Source organism: Coturnix japonica, chromosome 8 (assembly GCF_054131305.1).
Source record: "Coturnix japonica strain WE chromosome 8, WE-NBRP24, whole genome shotgun sequence".
Classification (NCBI taxonomy): domain Eukaryota; kingdom Metazoa; phylum Chordata; class Aves; order Galliformes; family Phasianidae; genus Coturnix; species Coturnix japonica.
In genome coordinates this window covers 17,331,363-17,353,142 of record NC_140670.1, presented here as the reverse complement: position 1 = coordinate 17,353,142, position 21,780 = coordinate 17,331,363, and the positions used below count along the sequence as shown (strand labels likewise).

General features: G+C 38.4%; 2 protein-coding genes across 7 annotated transcripts in view; one reads left to right on the top strand and one right to left on the bottom strand.

Moving 5' to 3' along the window:
* Nucleotides 1-21,780, top strand: part of FRMPD2 (FERM and PDZ domain containing 2) — a 60,484-nt gene that overhangs the window by 21,054 nt on the left and 17,650 nt on the right. For 3 of the 6 annotated variants that reach the window (XM_085555067.1, XM_085555061.1, XM_085555065.1), the window contains 20 exons: nt 79-253; nt 922-1,072; nt 1,169-1,307; nt 2,158-2,310; nt 4,227-4,412; nt 5,332-5,488; nt 7,791-8,001; nt 9,399-9,502; nt 10,504-10,602; nt 11,039-11,146; nt 11,260-11,376; nt 11,881-12,116; nt 12,696-12,800; nt 13,743-13,836; nt 14,320-14,405; nt 14,551-14,698; nt 15,754-15,968; nt 16,478-16,576; nt 17,776-18,140; nt 20,722-21,016. In XM_085555067.1, the coding sequence (XP_085411193.1) occupies nt 79-253; nt 922-1,072; nt 1,169-1,307; nt 2,158-2,310; nt 4,227-4,412; nt 5,332-5,488; nt 7,791-8,001; nt 9,399-9,502; nt 10,504-10,602; nt 11,039-11,146; nt 11,260-11,376; nt 11,881-12,116; nt 12,696-12,800; nt 13,743-13,836; nt 14,320-14,405; nt 14,551-14,698; nt 15,754-15,968; nt 16,478-16,576; nt 17,776-18,140; nt 20,722-21,016 (3,243 nt within the window). The other 3 variants (XM_085555062.1, XM_085555063.1, XM_085555066.1) reach the window with 3 other exon arrangements.
* The window catches only part of MAPK8 (mitogen-activated protein kinase 8), a 97,212-nt gene that overhangs the window by 70,852 nt on the left and 4,580 nt on the right, over nt 1-21,780 (bottom strand). The window lies entirely within an intron of this gene.

Below are 21,780 nucleotides of genomic sequence, written 5' to 3'. Positions count from 1 at the left end.
CCTTAGCAATAAAGTGCTATGGCGTTTGCATTGCTTGTACTTGGTACTTATTCTTTGCTCTTTATTATATGTTCTTAGACTAAGAAAGGAAAATCCTATTTGTCCCAAAGGGATCTCAATGTGATTCTACTCAATGGTCAGTGCCTTGAGGTGCAATGTGACATCAAGTCCAAGGCAAGAGATGTTTTCAATACTGTGGTGGCATATGCAAGCTTGGTGGAACATTCCTACTTCGGCTTGGCTTATCTGAAAGGTACTGAGATAGTTATACTATGGTACCATGTCTATCCTGACAGTGCCTTCATAGTCTGTTTATTAATGAATTCCAGTAAGATTCCTTAAGATCCTCAGATGTAAGCAGATCTAAAGCTTAAGCAAAAGTAAGGTATGTTCATCTAAACTGTACTGCACTGATGCAAAGTATGTCTACTTTAATAATGTACAAGAGTATAGCCATACTGACACTAGCTAATAATCTCATGCAGAAAATGCTCTGTCCAAGACATACACCAGAATAATGCTGAGCCATGTTGCCCCAGCAGAATGCTAGGAAACAAGGTTAACTTTCAGTGCTCCCAGATGTAATTTGCAGTGAAGAACCTGAATAATTAGCAGAATTGCAGCCTAACAGATTCTTGAATGATTGCATAGAAATCATACCAATCCATATCTAACAGTTGTAATCCTAAATTACATGCTAGATGTAAATTCTCTGTCAAAGCAGCAAAAGACTAGTCGATAACACTGAGAAGTTGACCTCAGCTGATATTCATGATCCATTTTTTTAATTATTTTTTTTTTTTTTTTTTTTTAATTTTTTTTTACTGCTAGTGGTATTCTGAAAACAGGCAGCAGAATTTTGAGCTAAGGAAGCTGTTTTGGACTCCAGACTTACCATAAAACAACAAATTCTCATTTCAGGCAAGGAGTTTTTCTTTTTGGATGATGAGACCAAGCTCTACAAAGTGGCCCCAGATGGCTGGAATGACCAACCAAAGAAGAAAACCTCCATTATCAACTTCACACTCTTTCTAAGGATAAAATTCTTTGTCAGCCACTTCAATGTTATCCAGTAAGCGCATGTTTCTGCTGTCTGCTGGTAAAACAGTTGCAGGCAGGCTAAGTGGTCAATGCTCATCTTGTGCTCTTAATCCCTTCTGTGTTCCAGGCATGGCTTGACGAGGCACCAGTTTTACCTTCAGCTTCGTAAAGATATTTTGGAGGAGCGGTTATACTGCAATGATGAGACTGCTCTGAAACTTGGCGCATTGGCTTTACAGGCAGAGCTTGGCAATTATGCTTCCGAGGTGTGGATAAACAATAAAATATTTCTCAGAGGTCAACAGCTTTTGCAGCTTGTACTTGTCATACAGTTAAAAAATGAAATGTGAATATTGCATATTTTCAGCTAAATCTTTCAGTAATTACACTTCAGATTTAGTTTAAAGAATTACAAAATTTGTCTAATTATGAAGTAGTAGAGAGGCAGATGAATTTGGCAGTAAATGTGGCAGAATGATGAAAGATTCTTCATCCTTCAAATTGTCAGTGTAGCCAAGGATCTCCAGAAAATCTGAAGAAAAATTCCAGTGCAGGCACAGCTTGGTTGTGCAGTGGGGCTTAAGGGGGTTAGAAAACTTGGAAGAGAAAAATAAACAGTCTAGAATTCACAGATATTTTGTTTGTAGGCTCAGATCCACAAGCTTCAAAGACAGTTGCTAAGAGTGTATCTGAACTTGTCCTTGTAGTTTCAGTGTTTTCAAAAAGTATCCTTTCTGTTCTCTGTGGTATCTTCAGTTATGCAAATCAGTGCAGCTCTCAATGAACTGATCCACCCAGTCTGATCCAGCCTGACAATGGGTCTTACACCTACAGCTGTCAGCTGTGAATGTAAGACAGCTGGCTTGCCTGTATGCACACCTCTTTTCTCCCCTCTGCACAGCACAGTGTGTGCCTTGAGCATCTGGATGAGCACAAGTGCTTGGCTTGGCTGTCAGGACACACTATCTGCTGTTCCCTATCTTCTTTTAGGAAATGGCAGCAGGATGACTTCAGCATATGGGTCACACTGAAAATGGAAATGCACCAAATAAGAAAAGTCAAGACAGAACAAAAGGCTCCCGTCTCTTTTGTCTTTTCATTTTTTTCCCCCTAAAGGTACATGGAAAGAATTATTTTCGTGTTGAAGACTACATTCCAGCAAGCCGAATAGAGAAAATGACCCTGGCATATGTACAGAGAGAGCTTGCTAAACTGCATCGCATGAATCACTCCCTATTTGAGGATGAAGCTGAACTAGAATTTTTAAAGGTAGTTTGCCACATACCAAGGAATATTTGCCTATTTAGTCTCTGGTAGCAAATCTTTATTTGCTATCATCTATTATTTCTTTGTTGTCTAATTCAGCAGATTTTAGATGCAGTGAACAAATTTGAATATTAAACACAAAGCTCAAAATTCTGTTCTGCTATAGGCACTGTCACTATTATCAACTTAGACTCCATTAAAGTACTAGGTGTCTTTTTATTGACAGTTTATATACAGTTAATGCACATTTCAGGATGTTTTCAACATCCTAACAGCTGGTGCAAGTTTTCAGCATATTAAGAAAATGTTTAGGTTCTGGATGATTATGAATACAAATACTGAATGTATTAGAGAGAGATAATTGTAAAGCCTGGCAATAAGCACGCTCTTGAGTTCCGAAACTATAGCGCATGTTCGGACATTTTCTAAACAAGCAGTGATTGGTTGTTTAAAAGCATATATGAACCACAGAGTTGAGGAAGGAGTGAGCTGAAGTATTATCTCACAATTCTTTATCAAGAGTGTCATGATGATGCAGGATTTAATTTTTTTCTTAATTCCTCTTCTTCCCCAAACTTCTCAGCTTTCCATAAAATGGAAAACATAAAGAAATTTAAAATGAATAAATAAGAGAAGCCATTTTGCTTCAGGGCCACACGTTTTTATTTATAACATCATTTTATTTCAGTTGCTGTTTAATTATGTTCATTTATCATCTAACACTGTCAGTGAAGAAGAAATAGATTGCAGATGAGCCTTAATGACAGTCCCATCATGCATGGCAAATCCAGTGAAGGAAAGCAGCTTTGTTCATATTTGTTTCAATGAGTAAGTCTGCAGAAGAAGCCAACACATCATACACAGTGAGAAAGACAGTGCCCATGGCAAAAACACGCAAATTCCAAATATAAAAGGGATTAAAAATTAAAACCAATATTTGGATAGTGATTATGGATGTCCCAGTTTTCAGGTCCTGAATATTTGTGCTCTGGATTCTTTCTGAAAATAGATCTTCTTAAAGTGTTTTGTTTAAGACACTGAAAATCTCTATTCATGATTGAAAAAACAGTTGGAAATTCTTCATGGGCTTCCCAGAAGAAAAAAAAAAAAGATATTAGGATAAATCAATATTGATCTGCATATCACAAAAGAGACCAGAAAATCATCTTCATACCCTGTAGTTCTGGAAAAGGTCTAAGTCACATTTTAACATTCCGTGGCTAAGAGTACGAGGTAGAAGGACAAGCATCTAGAACTGCCAGGTGTGGTTCCTCGGAGTATACTCCTCATGCTGTTAGAAGCAAGCCCCATAACTTAATATTTTTTGCAAAAGAAATTCATAATATCCAATTTAAAAAAAAAAAAATGACAGCAGTGAAGGAATTAATGTATGCACATGGGTGACTTTGTTATCAGTAACAATGCCTGAGAAGCCCTGGCACCAAAGTATTAGCAGTTTTCCTAAGATCAGCATATCTGCTGTACTTTATGGTTTCTAGTTTTCTTGGTGAAACAAAGACATAGAAAAAAATTCAGAAATAAGGTTTAGCAGTAGTTGAACAATATTAATCTATTCAAAAATACATGCAAATACTAAGTAGCAGTAATACTGAACAGCTCAATGCCACTGTAAAATTTAGATTATTCTGCAGGAAATTATATAATCCCCTTACTTCTTCAAATGAGGTATACATGAAAGTGCTGTTTCAATTTTGTCATGGCAAATGAGTGCATATGGTAGCTCTATGATGTACCAAAGTCAGGTGATTATTCTGTGAGGCAGTAGGTATGAAAATTTGTGAAGAGTTGCTAAGCCTTTCTTGAGAGAGTCAAATTGTAAAGGCATTCCCATCTACCTACCAATTTTCCTTATGTCTCTTTTTGAATAACACATGGTAAGTGCACTTTTTCTCTATTAGGTAACTCAGCAGCTTCCTGAATATGGAGTTCTATTTTATCGTGTGTCCCAAGAGAAGAAAGGAACAGGAGGGGACATTGTCTTGGGAATCTGTGCCAAAGGCATCATTGTATATGAGGTCAAAAATCACACAAGAATTGCCAGTTTAAGATTCCAGTGGCGTGAAACAGAGAGAATTTCAGCTCACGTGAGTTTCAACCAAGTGGAGTTCTCTGTTCTACTGTTTTACACCCCTTCTGTCCATCACCTTGATAACTTTCTTCCATTTGGTGCTATAATTAGACTGATTTTGTACAGACACATTCTTTTTGAAACCAGTCTAAAATCAAGACATGACATGGATGTGGATCTTGGGATAGCCAGTTCTTAGTGAAGCTTTCCTCTGTTTTCTGTTGTTGTTGTTGTTGCTGTTTGTTTGTTTTTTACAAAGATGAAGTCAATTACTATAAAACTGAATAAGCTGAGTACTACAGAAGGGATACCAAAACTCCATATAGTAGCATATTCTTTATTCATTCATCTCTCATCTTCACTTCTCTTTCTCTTTTCTTTCATTTTCCTTTCTACATCAGGTTACTGGGTCTTGACTGCCTTTTTTACAGATCTTAATTTTTCATCCTTATCTCTTTGAATTTTCATTGTCTCTTAAACTACATACATGGTGACAAGATTATAAATCCTACCTTCTACCAGAGGTGTGCCAATATACCATCTTACAAGTGCTAATATTCACCACTCCTCCCAGTCTATTTACTGTCGCAAAATGGCCTTTCTGACCCTTGATGATTTTTTCACTTTCACTTTCAATTTCACTTTCACTTTCAATTGGTTTAAACAGTTTAAGACTTCTAGAGACAAATATGCCAAGCCTATCAATCTGCTTCCAGTGCAGTCAATGTCTGAAAGGCTTTTGACTTTCAACTTTTGGTAATTATGAACTCACAGCAGTTGAACATTCAAGGGACATTTTCTGCAACCACAAGAGATGCAGCAAGGCAGAAATGCATGTAGACAAAAAAACAGGATTATACAGTTGAACACTCAGTGCCTCAGTATAGTGACTGATATATTAGATGAAGCAAGCTGTGTTCTTTTTTTGCCTTTAGAGAAAGAAATTCATGATTGAAAGTAGCTTCAGTGGCAAGAAACACACGTTCATTACTGATACAGCAAAGACATGTAAATATCTACTGGACCTCTGTTCAGCCCAACACAAATTCAACGCGCAGATGAATTCCAGGCAACTTCGCCAAACTTCATCAGGTGAGCAGTAAATGTCTTTTATTTCACTGAACATTCAAAGTATATAACTCAAATCTAGCATGTGCATATGAGTGAAATACTCTGCTGATAATATCTATGTATCTAACCTCAGTTTTGCAAAAGGCGTGATTACATTACCCTTCATGAAACCTGCTGAGAATTATGAGGACACATATTAGTCTTATCCCAGTTGTAACCCGAAAAATGTTCTGCATAAAGAATAGCAACAGTGGTGTCCAGATACGTTGGAAGTGAAGTTAGTTAGCGGGACATCTTTGCTTAAAACTGGGATTCAAACCTATAGTTCATTCCCAGGTCAAAGCCACTAAATCTGTGGCATAGCAGTCACACTCAATAGATGTTCTTATCTACCACGAGGTTTTGCCATATCTATGGGTGATATGCCTATTATCTCGTTAGACTTTCCACTTAGACTTTCCACTGTTCTGATACAAAGTTCTTAGCCCAGAGCAGCGTCTTTCACATGCAGTCCTTTCACATGAAGTCTTCAGCAAGCTCTGTATAGATGGGTGAGGACTGTTATGTGGAAAATGAGGTACACAAGAAATAACTTAGGTAGGCTGACAGCTGGCATCACTCTTAGCCTTGATGGAGTAAAATAGGTTTTTGTTAGCTGAGGATTCACCCAATACTTTGAACAGTATTGTGATTGTTTACAGCCACTGAAGATGTGACCCAGTGAGTCATGGCAAGAGTGGAATGCAATGAATTTATACCATAGGTCATAGCAGGATGATTACCATCTTGCTTCTTTTCCACTAAAATTATTTCAGAGAAAGCAAAATTCCACCAGCATAAATTTGTTATAACAGAAAAAGATGCTAGGATGACATTTATGTTCAAGACACATTCTTTTTGCCCAGGCTCCTGTAGCTTCACAGGTAACTCAGTGGGACTATGATTTGCAGCAAGTAAATGAGGCCTAATAGTGTATCTCAAAGTTTGCTGAGTCACATTTGCTTGCAATAATATTCTTTAATGAAAATTGCTACATTCCTAGTAAAACAAAATGATTGAGAGCTTAGAAAACTGTAACCCAGGTCCTGGTTACAACTCCTCAGGCCACTGGAGCCAGCCAAACTCCATAACCATGTGACTGCTTCTGACTCTCAGTGCACTTGCTGACCCAGAAAAAAAGGCTCCATGAAGGCAGTGACAGACAGCAGCTCAAAGTGCTGCTTTTGCCACTGCAGGGAGTCCACAGATTAGTAGTCTGTTTCTACTTGAGGGAAACTCTTCCTTCTTCTGCACTGTTCATATGCATAAGTCGCAGTCTCTTCAAAACTTGCTCACCATCCCCTGCTTTGAAATCACCACGGCAACACTCAGGTTGTGCTAATACCATGGGCAGCAAGGCCAGCTGCTGCCTTCCTGAATGTGTCTGATCAAAGCTGCTGAGGATGAGGGAGCCCAGGTTTAGAGCTGCAGAGCAGCAATCCAGAAAGCTGCATTCAGGATAGTGTTAGGACAAGGCGTGGAGGGTCAGCTGGCACGTACAAGCAGAATGAAAGACTGTATTTGTGTGAGCCTGTACCAAGCTGGGTTCTTGTTTTACCTTCAGACATGCCTCTAATTGCCTGCTGTGCTTCTCTCCTTCTAAGTAAGAAGTGCCTTCTCCAGAACTACCTTATTTTAGAGAAATAAAATCTTCTGAGAGGATAGATATACAAACTGCAGAGCCCAGACATCATTAAATAGCAGATGTCATACACAGGTGGAAAACTGGATACCAAGCATTACCGCAAAGACAGGCTCTCACTCAACTTTGCTTGGGCAAATCTCTCAGAGTGAAGAGCCAGCTCCATGGCTCCTCTTTCATCTTGTGAGAACATGTATTAGTAGTGCTCCTGTCTTCTCAGATATACATACTTGGTGCAGTGGGCCAGTGAAAGATTAGGAACTACCAACCTGGCTGATTCAGTCTCTGACTGATAGAAAAGTCTCTGTACATAGAACTTTAACAGTATGCAATTTATAGAGATATTCAGGTTTAAATTATGCAGGGCTGTACATTTTATCTGTCAAAGTGGATTCATAGTATAATTCATAGAGATGGAATGTACATACTGTACATACTTCCTATTAAATAAATGGATTGGAAACTCTTTTTCACTCACTCCAAGTCTTAGATATTCTGAAATACACCAGAACAAATTTATCTGTGATATCAGTCTTTCTGCTTGTGCATTCACAAGGTTATTAAGGAAGTAACATTTAGTTTTAAAGATGGGATCATGTCAGTGTACTTATTTTTCCCTCCTCTCCTTATCTTCCTACTCAGAAGAAAGTAAATTTATGGAAATAGACAAATCAAATTCTGCATATGCAGCTCAGCATGAACATCTTGCCCTGATTCAGAGACTATCTCGTTCAGAAAATGTACTGTATGGGACAAACCTGGAAAACCTTTCTGCTGAGATGATGAGCAAGTCTTGTGATAACCTCAGTGTAGAAACCAACAACAGGACAAGAGACAAAAGCAATCTGGGCAGGTAGGTTTTCTTTTTCCATTGAATCTGTGGAAGAATACTCATTTATAGACAAAATCACAGCAAATCTCTATGATTAAATGCAAGGAAGACTTTTATTTTGCACTGCTTATTCAAAAGTCCAGATCAGGACTGGGACTCCTTTGTGCCAATGGTTGTGTACATAGGCACAAATCTTACAGATAAGACCTTGAAAAAGGTTGGCATTTAAATATGTACCAGACTCAGGACTTGAGCACTTACTGGCATATGAAGATGGATGAAAGTATCTGTATCAAGTTCTGGGTTTCCCAGTACAAAAAAGACAGTGATATACTGGAGAGAGTCCTGCGGAGTGCCGCAAAGATGATAAAGGGCCTGAAGCATCTCCCCTGTGAAGAAAGGCTGGGTGACCTGGGTCTGTTTAGCCTTGAGAAAAGAAGACTCATGGATACTTTTAAGTATCTTAAGTGTGGGAGTGAACAGGACATGGCTAACTTCTTTTCAGTGGTCTGTGGGGACAGGACAAGGTGAAATGGCTGTAAACTTGAGCATAGGAAGTTCAACCACAATATGAGAAGAAACTTCTTCACAGTGAGGGTGACAAAGCACTGGAACAGGCTGCCCAGGAAGGCTGTGAATTCTCCTTCTTTATAGATACTCAGCACCAGCCTGGACACCTCCCTGTGCAGCCTGCTGTAGTAAGCGTGCTTTGCAGGGGGATTGGACTCAGTGATCTCTAGAAGTCCCTCCCAAGTACTACAGTTCTGTGGTTCTGTGAAAGTAAGGGACAATTAAAGTGATGTCTTTATTAAATGTATCTTCTCTGGAAGTTGCAGTAGGTGAACTGAATACACAGTGGAAGATGGTTTTGGGCATGCTGTACCTAAGTGATTCCTCCATGTCTCGAGGCGCAAATCACAAAGAACAGCATAAGAATTCCCTTATCATTTACATTGGTACACTCACCAGTGTAGGTGGTTACTATAGCCGCACACAGTTTCAAGGCCTTTGATGAATATCAGTGCCTTGTGGAATACTGAGAATTAGAACAGAGCCAAGAAGAACATGAACTACTAGGAAAACTTTCAGACACAATTTTGTTTGAATGGACAGCAGAACTAATGAATCATGTTGAAACTATGCTATGTTTTCCTGCTGCCTACACTCAGCTCAGAATAAAACACAAGGATATCAGTCATGATGTGAGTGGTCTAATGGCAGCTGTTATTTCGAAGCAAATACCAGCAAGGATAAACTACCACTTTCCTACAATGAAATGAGGCCAAGCAATCAGAATAGTGGTTGAAAGGCAATATGTGTATTCCTAACTTGGTTCTGACAGGCTAATGACAGTGACCAGTGGTAGATACTACTGCTGATTTGTTATAATAACACAGTCTTCATTTTCTGCCATGCAGATCCACATCAGGGCTATCCCAGTCAGAAATGCACATCAACTTGAATGGAAAGCAAAGGAGTTATGACTATCTCTCTATTCATTCAACTCAGAACACAGTCAGTGGTGAGTATAATAATTATTAGACAGCACTTTTCCATACATTCTGTTTCAGTAGTAGAGGACAAATTTAGTTTCTATTTATATATTAAAGAATGACCTTTTGCACTTTTTGCCCTGTAAATTAACCCAGAGCTTGGCAATACAAGCTACTTTATTTCCTTTTGCTCCTCCTTTTATCAGGGTGAGTGTTAAGGGATTTTGATAAAGAAATTATTCCAACAGTACTGCCTAAGGGTCCCCAGGGAAGTAATTCAGTACACTCAGGACTTTCACATGAGGCAGTGTTGAGGGCCATCATTCAGCTTGCAGCTGAGATATACAACTCAGCAAATACTGCATGAGACAAAATAGGCTTCAGGTCCTTCCTCTGCCCTTGTGCTTGTGTGACAAAACTAACTGTAGTAAGAAACACAGAGCACCTTACAGAAGCCAGCTTTTCATAACACATATACAAGAAGAGCAGGTGTATGGAACACAAAGCTATGATCATTGGTCCAATCTATTTTAAAGTCAGAACACACTGTGGCAATTGCACATTGTTTGCTACTGTTAACATTTCAGAAGTCATCATCACACTCAGTGCTGACTGGATTGCCAATAAGGCTCTGTTGGAATTCACCAAGGAATCTGTAGGATTCACCAAGAAATCCATAGTGGATATTCTGTCCATATAACCCTCATGTTCAATGAGTGCTACACATCTGACCTTTTAGACAGCCTAATCTTAATAAAAATGCCACAGTTGAACATGTATTCTCTGAAATGGAAAATAATGGGAAGAACCTACACAGATGCTGTGCTTTCTTTGTTCTACACACATTTTTTTTCTAATGAATTCAAATTCTGAAACACTAATTTGTACTTCCAACCTGTATTCTATTGGTTCAAAAGTAATGGTAGAACAAAAATGTATTAAACTGTTGACACCGGTGTTTTGCATTCTGCGTCAGTCTCCTGTCTTCTTGCACTCATCTGCATTTATTCTAGCTGTTTTGTTTCTGCAGCCCCTGGATCACCAGCTATCCAGAAAGAAGTTCTACTAAGTGGTCTAGAAAGAGAAATCATTTGTGTCAGCCTAAAACGTGACCCTAAAAATGGTTTTGGTAAGTAAGGAGCATTAATTTTATATTTGCTAACTGGTCTGACAGGTGCTGGTACAAATTCTGATGCTTGCTCACTCCTGAGCAAATACAGATGTGTTATATAAATAGCTTATAGGTTCTGTAAGAAAGAAGTCGGAATCTTTGGAAGTGCCAAGCCAGGGACTTACTGATATATTACACTTAAGTAGCAGCCACTGGAGACACTAGCATGCTTAAATCATAGCATGAGTTTAAAGCTCTCCCAGACTAGGACCTTGGTAACCCATTCTCCAGAATTAACAACAACAACAAACAAACAACAAACAAACAAAATCCACAAAAAACAAACAAACAAAAAACTTTATACCATTGGAATAAGACCTCTTTGTGCTCCTAAACTACATCTTTTCTAATACTGCTAATGTCTCTACATTGGTGTACTATCTCATTTTTGCAGGTTTTGTAATTATTGGAGGAGAAAATGTAGGAAAATTAGACCTCGGTATCTTTATCGCTTCAATTATCCCCGGGGGACCTGCAGACAGAGCTGGAAATATCAAACCAGGTCATTGTCCTTAGTTTTTAATTAGAATTAAAATGCTTTCATAGTTTAAAGTCAACTATTCTTGGCTTATTTTTCTCCTCTGACATTGCACTGTCTTCTTTTTATTCTTTAAGGGGGACGACTCATCTCTGTGAATAACATTAGTCTTGAAGGAGTTTCTTTCAATACTGCAGTTAAAATTATACAAAATTCTCCCGATGAAGTTGAGCTGATCATCTCTCAACCCAAAGGTATAAAAGCAAACATCTTTGCTGGCTCTAGAATACTATCTTGACACAAGACATTGGTATTTATTAGGCACTAGAATGTAGTAGCACTTTCTTGCCACTCAGTGCAAGTTAATCACTATAGGCTAGTAGTGAAAATTGTTCTAGTGAGACCTCTGATTCGTAGTCAGCATGAAAAAATATGTTCTATTATGGGCTTTATTCTGCATGGCTAAATATCAAGGGAATTTTGTCATTTCTTTTGGTGACAGAATTAGTTCTACATCCCATCTCTGAATCAGAATCACTGTCACAATCACCTGCAGTGATGAAGCAAATACATTTCTTCATAGGTAAAACAGCAGTGCTCCATTTCACAACGGTTAACCCAGTTTATGGATTTGATCTCACTGCTCATTGATTTGGGAAGTTATTTCACCATCCTGTGTTGAGATACAGGGATATTTGTCTTCACATTTATTTACTGTTTCCATTCACTGATGTCTTTTTTTTTATATTATTTTGCAGACATATACGAAGAAGGATTAAATGAAGAGAAAAGTATATCAAGGGGAAACAGCACTAGTGGTTCTGAGATCTCTTGTGTAGACAGTGGAAGAAAAAAGATTCAAGACTATCGAGCATCTCTCCCCAAAGAACAGAATGTAAATATAGATGAACTTGAAAAGGCTCTTTCTTGGAGTCTGGCACCAAAATTGGGCCCCAAGATTCCAGTTCTTTCAGAAGATAGGCGGGATGTGGAGGTAACTGAGATTGTGTTGTTATATAATAACATTATGGCATGTGTCTTAACAATGTGCCAGCCATATTAAGAATGGAAAGTAACTGAGAAACTAAAAACTGAGGAAAAGAGGATGAAACCCCTGGAAGGTACTGATTGTTAAATTATTTTGGGATTGTTTAAATCACATGTACACTTAGGATGAGTGAAAAACTGCTCCTTAAAACGTTACTAAAAATTTTCCTCCCTCTTCCAGTGAACTACAAAGTTTGATTATTTTCTTGCATTTTCTTTAAGTTTTCAACCAGCCACCAAACAGTAACATTTTATGTCTAATGTTCTTCTATTAAACAGCCTCCCTATTTATACTCATTTTATGCACATTCAGGCAGATTATATTTTAAGTAACAATAGTGTAATTCTGAAATAATGCCAGGGATATAAATGCTACCATTCCAGTATTACAAGGATTACAGTGGCAGCAGGATCAAACTCTGTATCTTCTGGAAACCTCACTTGCTTTATTATTATTATTTTTTCATATTTATTTATTTTTACCTAAGACACAGAAGTCTCATTAGTGTTTGTATTTTTGAGACAGGAGGCTGATTCTTCACACTTACCACCTCCAGCTGAAATGGACTCAAATGAAACCTACACTGTGGAGCTTGTTAAAGAAGATGGGACTTTTGGAATCAGTGTGACTGCAAGTGTTACTGTTAATCTTTCAGTGTGTCCTTCAAACTATAATATGAACAAGAAACATGTAGAGAAATCTATTTATGTGGAAGAAAAGTAGAATATAGGCCAGTAACAAGAACTGCTAGCATGGCACATTTCAAACCTAAATATGTGACTGACAGAGCATATAGTACCAGCTCTATTCATTCCCCAGCTCTTGCCCACAGAATGCATGTGTGTGCCAGCATATAGCATATGGAGATACAAGCCCTTCCCCACCTTGCTTGATTTGAGAACAAGATTTGCCAGTGAATGTGAGGTTTGTCAGGGAGGGATATAGCCACAATCTATAGAAAATGCAGCAATACAAACTATCTCCCAGGGCTTGACTGGCTTTCCTCTGGGGTTCCTGGAATTCACAAACTGTATCTACACAAACAATCACATAGGACCTTGGGACAGGCTCAAGTGCTACCTACAGTCACTACTTAATTTTTGGCACAGTCCCCAGTATGGCTTTGGCATGTGCAGGGGATAGAACTGGACAAGAACAGCCATTCCATGCTGGGGGGATGAAAGATGAGATGTATGGACTTAAGATAAACCATGTTTTTACTACAATATGCCTGACCAGTTTTATTTCCAAATGCACAAAAAATACAGTTCTCCATACATTTAGAGGATCAGTGAAAGAAGCAAGAGAAACCTGTATGTCCCATGATTAAAAAATAATTCCTTGTTATCTCAGCAGGCTGAGGTGTCTACAGTCCTTACTGAAGTTAGAAACAGCAGATTCGTTGCTTTACTTAGAAATAGAGAGCCCATTTTTTAATATATTTTTAATTTTTTTATTATTTATTTATTTATTTCTGAAACAGTTGCTTTGCAATGCACATATAAGTTGTTTTTACCAGGGGAAGAATATGTGGAGACTTCACACACTAACATATGGAAACATCTTTTGCAGGGTGGAATTAACACTAGTGTGCCTCGTGGTGGGATATATGTGAAGTCAATTATTCCCAGAGGACCGGCAGATAAGGACGGACAAATAAAGATAGGTAAAAAGTCTGACAATGAAACCCTGGGCTGCAGAATTGGGTGTTTGTGTGAAATACTTGCTACAGGACAGTGAGATGTGTTTGTGATTGAGGGCCATACAACTGCAAAACTTTATATGCAATACATCATTCCCCAGCCTACCACTGTAGTTTATGTGGCCATTCCACCAAGGAACCTCGAGTCTCATACCAACATTGCACAGCTTCCCTCTGTTGTTGCGGTTCAGGGTAGTGATTCAGATGTCTACTTTTGCTATTGCTGTGATAAGCAGATTCTATCACTGCATCAGTTTACAGAGTTCCCTGGTATGTTATCAATGTTAGTTACAGAATACCATACAACAAGTAGTATTGCTTATAAGCAAAATAACATTATTTGAAGCATGTAAGCATGATTATCTAATGCAATGTGAGTAACCTTAAGATTTCTATCCAATCTGAATCATCAGAGCAACCATCACTCTTTATTTTTATTTCCCACAGGCGATCGTCTGCTGGAAGTAGATGGAATTAGCCTCTGTGGCCTCACACACAAGCAGGCTGTGGAAAACCTTAAGAATTCTGGTCAGGTTTGTGTAACAGCAAGGCATTTTGTCAGTCAAATAAACTGTACTTATTATGAAGCACAGTAGCAAAGCTAGGTCAATATGAAACTCTTTCCCCTCCCTGAAACTTTGGCTTACTGTAAATGGGAACTATTCTTCATTTTTTCAGATTGCCAAGCTGGTTCTAGAAAGGGGACACCATCAAGCAGCACAGCCATGCCTGAGTTCTAATGACAGAAAAGAGGGCCAATGTGCAGTGGTTTCTGTGGCAACATCCTTCACAGATGGCAGCAAGGACTACTGCTTTTTGACAGATGGTGAGAGAAGAAAAAAGGAATTCAGGGTGACTTTCACTGGCTACATATGATGGGCAAGAAAGGAATGAATGAAAGTTGATCTAGGATATTTCTATAGGTTGGAAGGAAAAATACACACCGAACAAAAATACAGTGTGTAGTATTACAAGCATTATCAAATTAATTCTGAAAGAAATAATGTTCTTAAATTTACAGTTGGTGAATGCAGTTGAATTTATCGTAGACATAAGTACTATATCTCTCAGCCTTCCTGAGATGAGGCTGTCAAGGAACATTCCTTTCTGTGCTTTTCAGCACTCTTACGCAGCAAGCAGCTGTACTCATAGTGCTCAGCTGTTACCCAAAGGCAGCATGGCTAGCACACCTGCTGATGCTGCGTTAGCAGTGAAGCTAGGGTGAACAATTGCCCTACAGCCAGGACTAGGAATTGCCATCAGTTTTGCTCTTGAAAGAAGATTCAGAGGTCAATTGCACTGACTTTATCCAACAAATGTCCTCTCTTATTGTGAGGTTTCCCATAATCATGACATCTGCATCATACTTCACCATAGGGCAGTTGCTCTTCCACATTGTCCCTGGCAGAAAGGAGTTTCAATCTGGGTATGATTTTTGGGAAATGGCTCATCTCTCCATCTTGTCAGGAAAGAACAGTGGCTCTTTTTTTAGCTCATTCTGGTTTGTGCAACTCCTAAATTAACATCAGACAGCTACAGAATAGTAAGTCCTACTCAAAATCTGCAGAAGAATGTCAGAAATGGATTGGGTTTGAACTTCTTTGGTGTAAACTGTTTCTTCCTTTGAGGACTTATACCAGATGGCATAAACTCCATGACTACATGGTGGAACAGAATCCAGTTCTTTCCAGCCTGCCCATACAAATTCTAGAGCTTGTGCAAGCTAAAGTAAAAATAAAACCACCCTTTGTTGTTAGTATCAGAAGATATACCTTAGCAGCACACTTGAAAAACGTTTATGGAGAATATAATATGTACTATATCCTTAAGGAGTACCTATGCCACTGAGCTCACTCTTTGTCCTATCCATCCTTTGAACAGATAATACTTTTGAAGTCAAATTGACAAAGAATTCTGGAGGCCTTGGCTTTAGTGTTCTTCAAATGGAAGAAGAAGGCTATGAACATCTTGGTGGAGCTATTGTCAGGATCAAAAGGCTGTTTCCAGGGCAGCCAGCTGAAGAGAATGGAGAAATTGAAGTTGGAGACATCATTTTGGCTGTGAATGGGAAATCTCTTCAAGGACTCTTGTATCAGGTACAAAGCACTACTTTCATTGTGCCTCCTGGCAGGTCGTGTGCTAATAAAGACGAAAGGAATGAAACTGCTTTTAAACTTCCCCATCACCAGTAGGGGGCAGAATTAGCATGTAATGATTCTGATTTCTATGTAGCAGCCTTCTCTAGAATTCTTATGGAGAATTCCATTTGTAACAGAATTGTTACAGAGAATATGTTTTGTTATTTGATTTCTAGCTTTCCACTACTGGTGCACAAAATCTACTGTTAGAGGCACACTGGTTGTTAATTAGTTGGAATCTTTGATGACCTTAGGCATAACAGAAACATTATTCCCTAATCTCTATCGGGTGAGGTTTGTTGTTTTTTTTTTTTTTTGCCTGGAATGTGCAATCTTATACTCACATAAAGAAATTAAATGGTAAAAGAGGATTATAGGGGAATTTATTTATTGGTAAAAGGATGTGTACTACAGACTGGGAAAAACTGTATTCCATGAGAAATCTAATATTCATTCTTCCTGATTAGGATGTCCTGCACTTGTTGAGAGGAGCTCCTTCAGAAGTCACACTACTTCTCTGCAGACCACCAAAAGGTGTTCTTCCAGAAATTGAGCAGTGTGCCCTGGTAAGATGAAGATTCTGTCAGTGAACTTGCTTCAGCAATTCTGGAAAAACACTACTACCTTTTCTATCCAGCCTTGAATAATGAAACCTTGCCTTTCCTCTGCAGTATCCCATTCTGTTCTGTTCTCTTCCCATCTGCAACTCAACCTCTAGAGTTCAACTGCAACCAAAATAGAAATTTGACAGATCCAAAATATGTTTATTGCAGTGCAACAACTTTTGAGTTGCAGTACTGTCAGTGAAGTGACAGAGCACATACCCAAGCACACCTTCTAAAAATGTTGCTTCTAAAAGCATTCTACTAGAACCTCAACCATAAGCCACAGATAGTATCAACGGCAGCAGTTGTAATCTGTGGGTTTGAGATAGCTCTGTTACTCACCAAAGTGGAAGGAAAACAGAGCTTTGCCTCTTAACAAACACAAATAAATTAAACGATGTTTTCAATTGATAATTTGGCTTCTTTCTGATATCAAGCAGAGTCAGGAAGAAAAAAAAAAACAACCAGAAAACAAAATAAAAACACAAAACAAAAGAGGAGCAACTGCAGTAGAGAATAAAGGTGGTTTTATTATTCCTGCTATTCGCAGACACATCTGCAAGTGTTCTCCTATCATGAAAATGCATTTGCACTACTCTTGCTCCATCCAGAATGGCCTGTTCCTGGTTACTGTCCAAGCAGGTCTTACAAGTGTTGTCCACGGACAGACAGAAATGACTGTCAGAATCATCTCCAGTAAACAAACTAATTCCTTTTTCTCTCCTGCTGTGTACTTGAGTACTGTTTAGTTGGTTTGGCCAGTTATGCTAGTTCGTTACACAAGACTCAATCAGGAATCCACTTCTACGCTATAAAGAGTGTATTGACACAAAGTCAGGCACAGTAAAAAATGAAATAAAAAGCATCCTCCCCTAGCAAAGAATTCATTGAGAAAAGGGAACTTGTGTAGTATGTTCCTGACTTGAACTCCTGAAGAATGTGGAAGATGAGCAGAAAGGCAAAACGGTTATTTAGATAATAAATATTCTCTTTCTCTATTTTTTACACAAGCTAACAGTTAATATTTTCACATTAAGATATTTATTGATAATTCTCCAGCAACTCCTTTGGTTCTTAAAGGAAAGAAAATGAGAAAGAAAAAAAGAGTTATACTAACCTTTGTTTGTTTGTTTGTTTATTTGTCTGTTTTTGTTTTATAGACTCCAGCACCATCCCCAGTTAAGGCATTTATGGCAGAGATGCCAGGCAGTCCAGAGGCAGGAAATAGTGTGGACCCATCTACCAGTGATGGAGGTAGCACCTCTCAAGACCTTGAAGACTGTTTGGATTCACCATTGGCAGCAGATTTCAGTGAGCCTCCTGAAGAGGAGAGCTCAGCCTATGAAGAGCATGAAACAGAGTCTCAAGAGAATCCCATCCAGAGACTTATGTCTCCCAGGGAAAGTTCCTACAAGGATCTTTGGAAGTTTCATCAAGAAGCTACCAGTTCTGAAGAGTTTCACTCTCTAGAGGAAGAAGTGAAGCAGAACTGCTACTCACCATGTGAACTAGAATGTGCTGAAAAGTAAGCAAAACTGAAATCTGCCCTTTTCTTTGGTTGTTAGAATTTTGAAAGTGAATTGCTTAAAGTACGGGGTTCTCTGCTTCTGGCTACAGCTGATTACTGAAATTTTTGCTTTACCATCTTATTCTGACTATCCTAATCTGTTCTGTCTGTTTACTTTCATGTCATTAGAATTCTACAGAAATCCACATTGTAAAGTAGTTGAACGCTGCACTAGTGCAATCGTTTATGTCGTTCAGCTGAAGCTGGCTGCATTTTGAAATCAGTGGAAAGACTCTTGTTGACATAAAATGGAACCAAAGCATTTTCTTATTTATAGTATGATCTTTGAATTTTCTCAAAGTTAATTTAAGTAGGCACCAAAAAATTCTTACTGTATAATCTCTTAATTTCAAATTTTTCCAAAAAAAAAAAAAAAAAAAAAGGCTATTTTCCTGTCTTCAGAAGCAAATAGAAGCCCTAAACCAGAGGAGTTATGCAATAAAATGTAGTAGAAATGAACTCAGTCTCCTTTTATACTGTTTTGGATATACCAGACACTGGCATACAGAAGATGATCCATTCCATTTTAACCGTTTTTCTCAGCACAAAATATAAATTATCAGAGCAGAAAGGATAGGTGGAAACAAAAGCTAAATGCCTAAAATAAACCCCTAAATTTTAGTTTTTATATTTTTTCTAGAGACTAACTTTTACTTTACACACACTCATTTGAATGTGTTTTTGTTGTTTTTTTTTTTAACTTTTCATATCTAGCAAGCTCAGATCTAGTGAATCACAGATTTCAGTTATTGCTGAGCCACAGTACTGAGTGACTGCAAATCCTGTGGGACCATTACTGCTATTTGTGCTTCTAGTTCTTCCCTGAAGAGAGAAGAAACTTCACTCACACTCAAAAGAGAAGCTTCTATTTGCATGTATAGTTTTCTACTGCTGTGGTTACTGTAGCAAACACACTTGCCAAGAGATACAGTTTCATCAAAACTGAGTTTCTTGTGGGAAAATATCAATTGAAAGAAAAATCTTGGATTCTTCCCAAGAAAGAAGTTCTGAAATAAATGTTTTTGTTTGGTTTTCATAAGGCAGACAGAACAGTTTAAGAAGTGTATCTCAAATTGTATTTTAAATGTAACTTCAGTTAAAACAATCATTCCATAGATATATATATGCTAATATAATGAAATAGGCATTAATGAAAGAATTCTCCTTTCTTTTATTCAGATTACTCAAAACTTTTCATGCAAACATAGAAGTCTTCTGATACAACTTTTAAAAAGTTTACTACTCAGGGTGTCACATGGAAAATTTCTTTCACTCTTCCTATTGCCAACAAAAAGAACTTTCAACAAAAACTACTTTGAAGAATTTCACCCCATAGTTTTCCCATGGAAGTCCAAGTTGGTGTTCCCTCAGACCCCAAAGACTAAGTCTAGCATGTCAGCACACATTGTGTATGGGCCAGCAGGACCAAGACTCATGCATTTCTCCTGCTGACATATAGATGGGCTAGAAGCTGTGCTGTGATTAGGCCACTGTTGGCTCGTTGCCTTGAGTTTGTGTAGCTCTGCCAAATATCTTTCATACTTTGAAGGTGAATCAGCACTTCACTGGGATGTGACAGTTTCTGTGACACCCTCCTTGACCAAGGTTCATTGGGCTTAATCCTTTATTTCCTGTCACCTGAAGAAAGGAGCTGAATGCATTTGCTGTTATCCTTAAACATTTATTTTAATTATATCCTTCTTCTTTCCCAGTACTGTAAATGTCTTTGGCTATTAAAGTTCATAAGCTGCCAGTTTCACTGCCAACTTTGCTGTGCCATTGGATCACAGAATCACACAGAATGACCCGGGTTGGAAGGGACCTCAAGGATCATGTAGTTCCAACCCCCCTGCCTAGCAGGGCCACCAAACATACACATTTACTAGATCAGGTTGTCCAGAGCCCTGTCCAACCTGGTCTTGAACCTGGATACACAACTAATTTCATCCCTGCATCAGTACAAGCTAACAGACTAGACAGCCCCTTGCACTGTGTACATACAGCACGAACCTGCCAGTTTTTCTTGTCTTGGTTGATGTTTTAAAAGTGCCACTGGAGGTTATTAGCTGTATGCATCCAAAGAGCAAGTTTTTCTACTTTTTTTTATACTTCCCTTCTGACTATAGACAACTTCTGAAACAAGAACTTAACACTGAAGATCTTATGTGATTTCATACCAGATGTGCAGTTTAAGAATAAAAGCAGCTAAGAATGTGGCTGAAAGCTATTTTTCAAGAAGAAAAATGCACATATAAAAGTTGTAATAGTGCTGCAGTGTGAGTATATCTTATCAGATAAAAAAATAAAGTATGTAAGATTTTGCAGATTGAAAGCTTTTAGATGTTTTTACTAGTTTTGCAAAAGGTTGATTACTTCCTCTTTGTTTTATGGTAGTACTTGAAAGACCTGGACAGCCATTTAATACCATAACTAGTATTCTAGTTAAAATCAGGATGTGTATAAGCAGTAGATTCTTCAGTGGCCACCTAATAAAGGATATGGAAGAAAATCCCAGCGGTATGATCTCTTTATTTTCCAGCCCTCTGTTAAATAAGAATGATGGTGACCTATCAAACAGAAATTGTATGTCTGAAATTCTCTCTCTAACTCCTATTGATGAAGAGTATCTCACCATCAGCTCAACATCTGTGACCTCACTTTCAAGAGGAGGAAGCCCAGAGACTCTCTCCACAACCTTGGTGACCCCACAACCACGTGCCTGTGGCCCTTTCGCATCATCCCTGCCTGCTAGAGACACACAGGACAGTGACAATGAATGGGAAGACATGGAGGAACTAGAGGAAGAGAAGGAGGAAAAAGAGAATTGCACTAGGGTATGTGGTTGGTACCAGATGATTGATAGGTAGACAATGACATAGGAAAGGAGACAGCTTTAAGAATGTATCATTCTTAAAAGCATTAGTTTTAACCCATTATCTATGCTATTTCTGCATTACTTTTCTCGCTTTCCAGAAATGTCCAAAATTTTCCTGTATGCCCAACTCTCTGGAACGCTTTACCATTTCCTTTAAGGCTATTTCCTTGCTCTTGAAATCTTACTCTCTTTTTTAACTCACCATTATTCTGCAGTATTATTCCCCATGTACAGAGGCCTAGGACCTATCCTTAAGTGAATGGGAATCAGCTATTTGGTAATTTTTGCCATGTCTTAAACTCATGTGCAAAATCATTTTGTTAAAATACTACTACTGTAGTGTCCCAGTAAGAAACTACAACTCCCGTACTAATTACTATTCAAAATACAGGGATCAGTCCTGCCAAAAGCTGAACATCTTGCATTCCTGCTAATGCTAATGGGCTCTGAATTCTTACTGATTTGAGAGTGCTGAGAATAAAATTTAGGTCCAGCTATTTTCTGTAGTGCAATATCAATAGCAGCTGTAATCTCTGAACTCTGTTGTTGTAACGCTTGTCAGCTCTGAGGACTCCATGCCATTTTATACACTTAAAATGCCAAAATGTCAGTTCCTGATGGCATTCCGTGCCTTATTAGACCCTGTCAATCAATCACCATGATGCTCCATGAGGTATAAAGAAATAAAATTATTTCTGGAACAATAGCAGTGACAGATTAGAG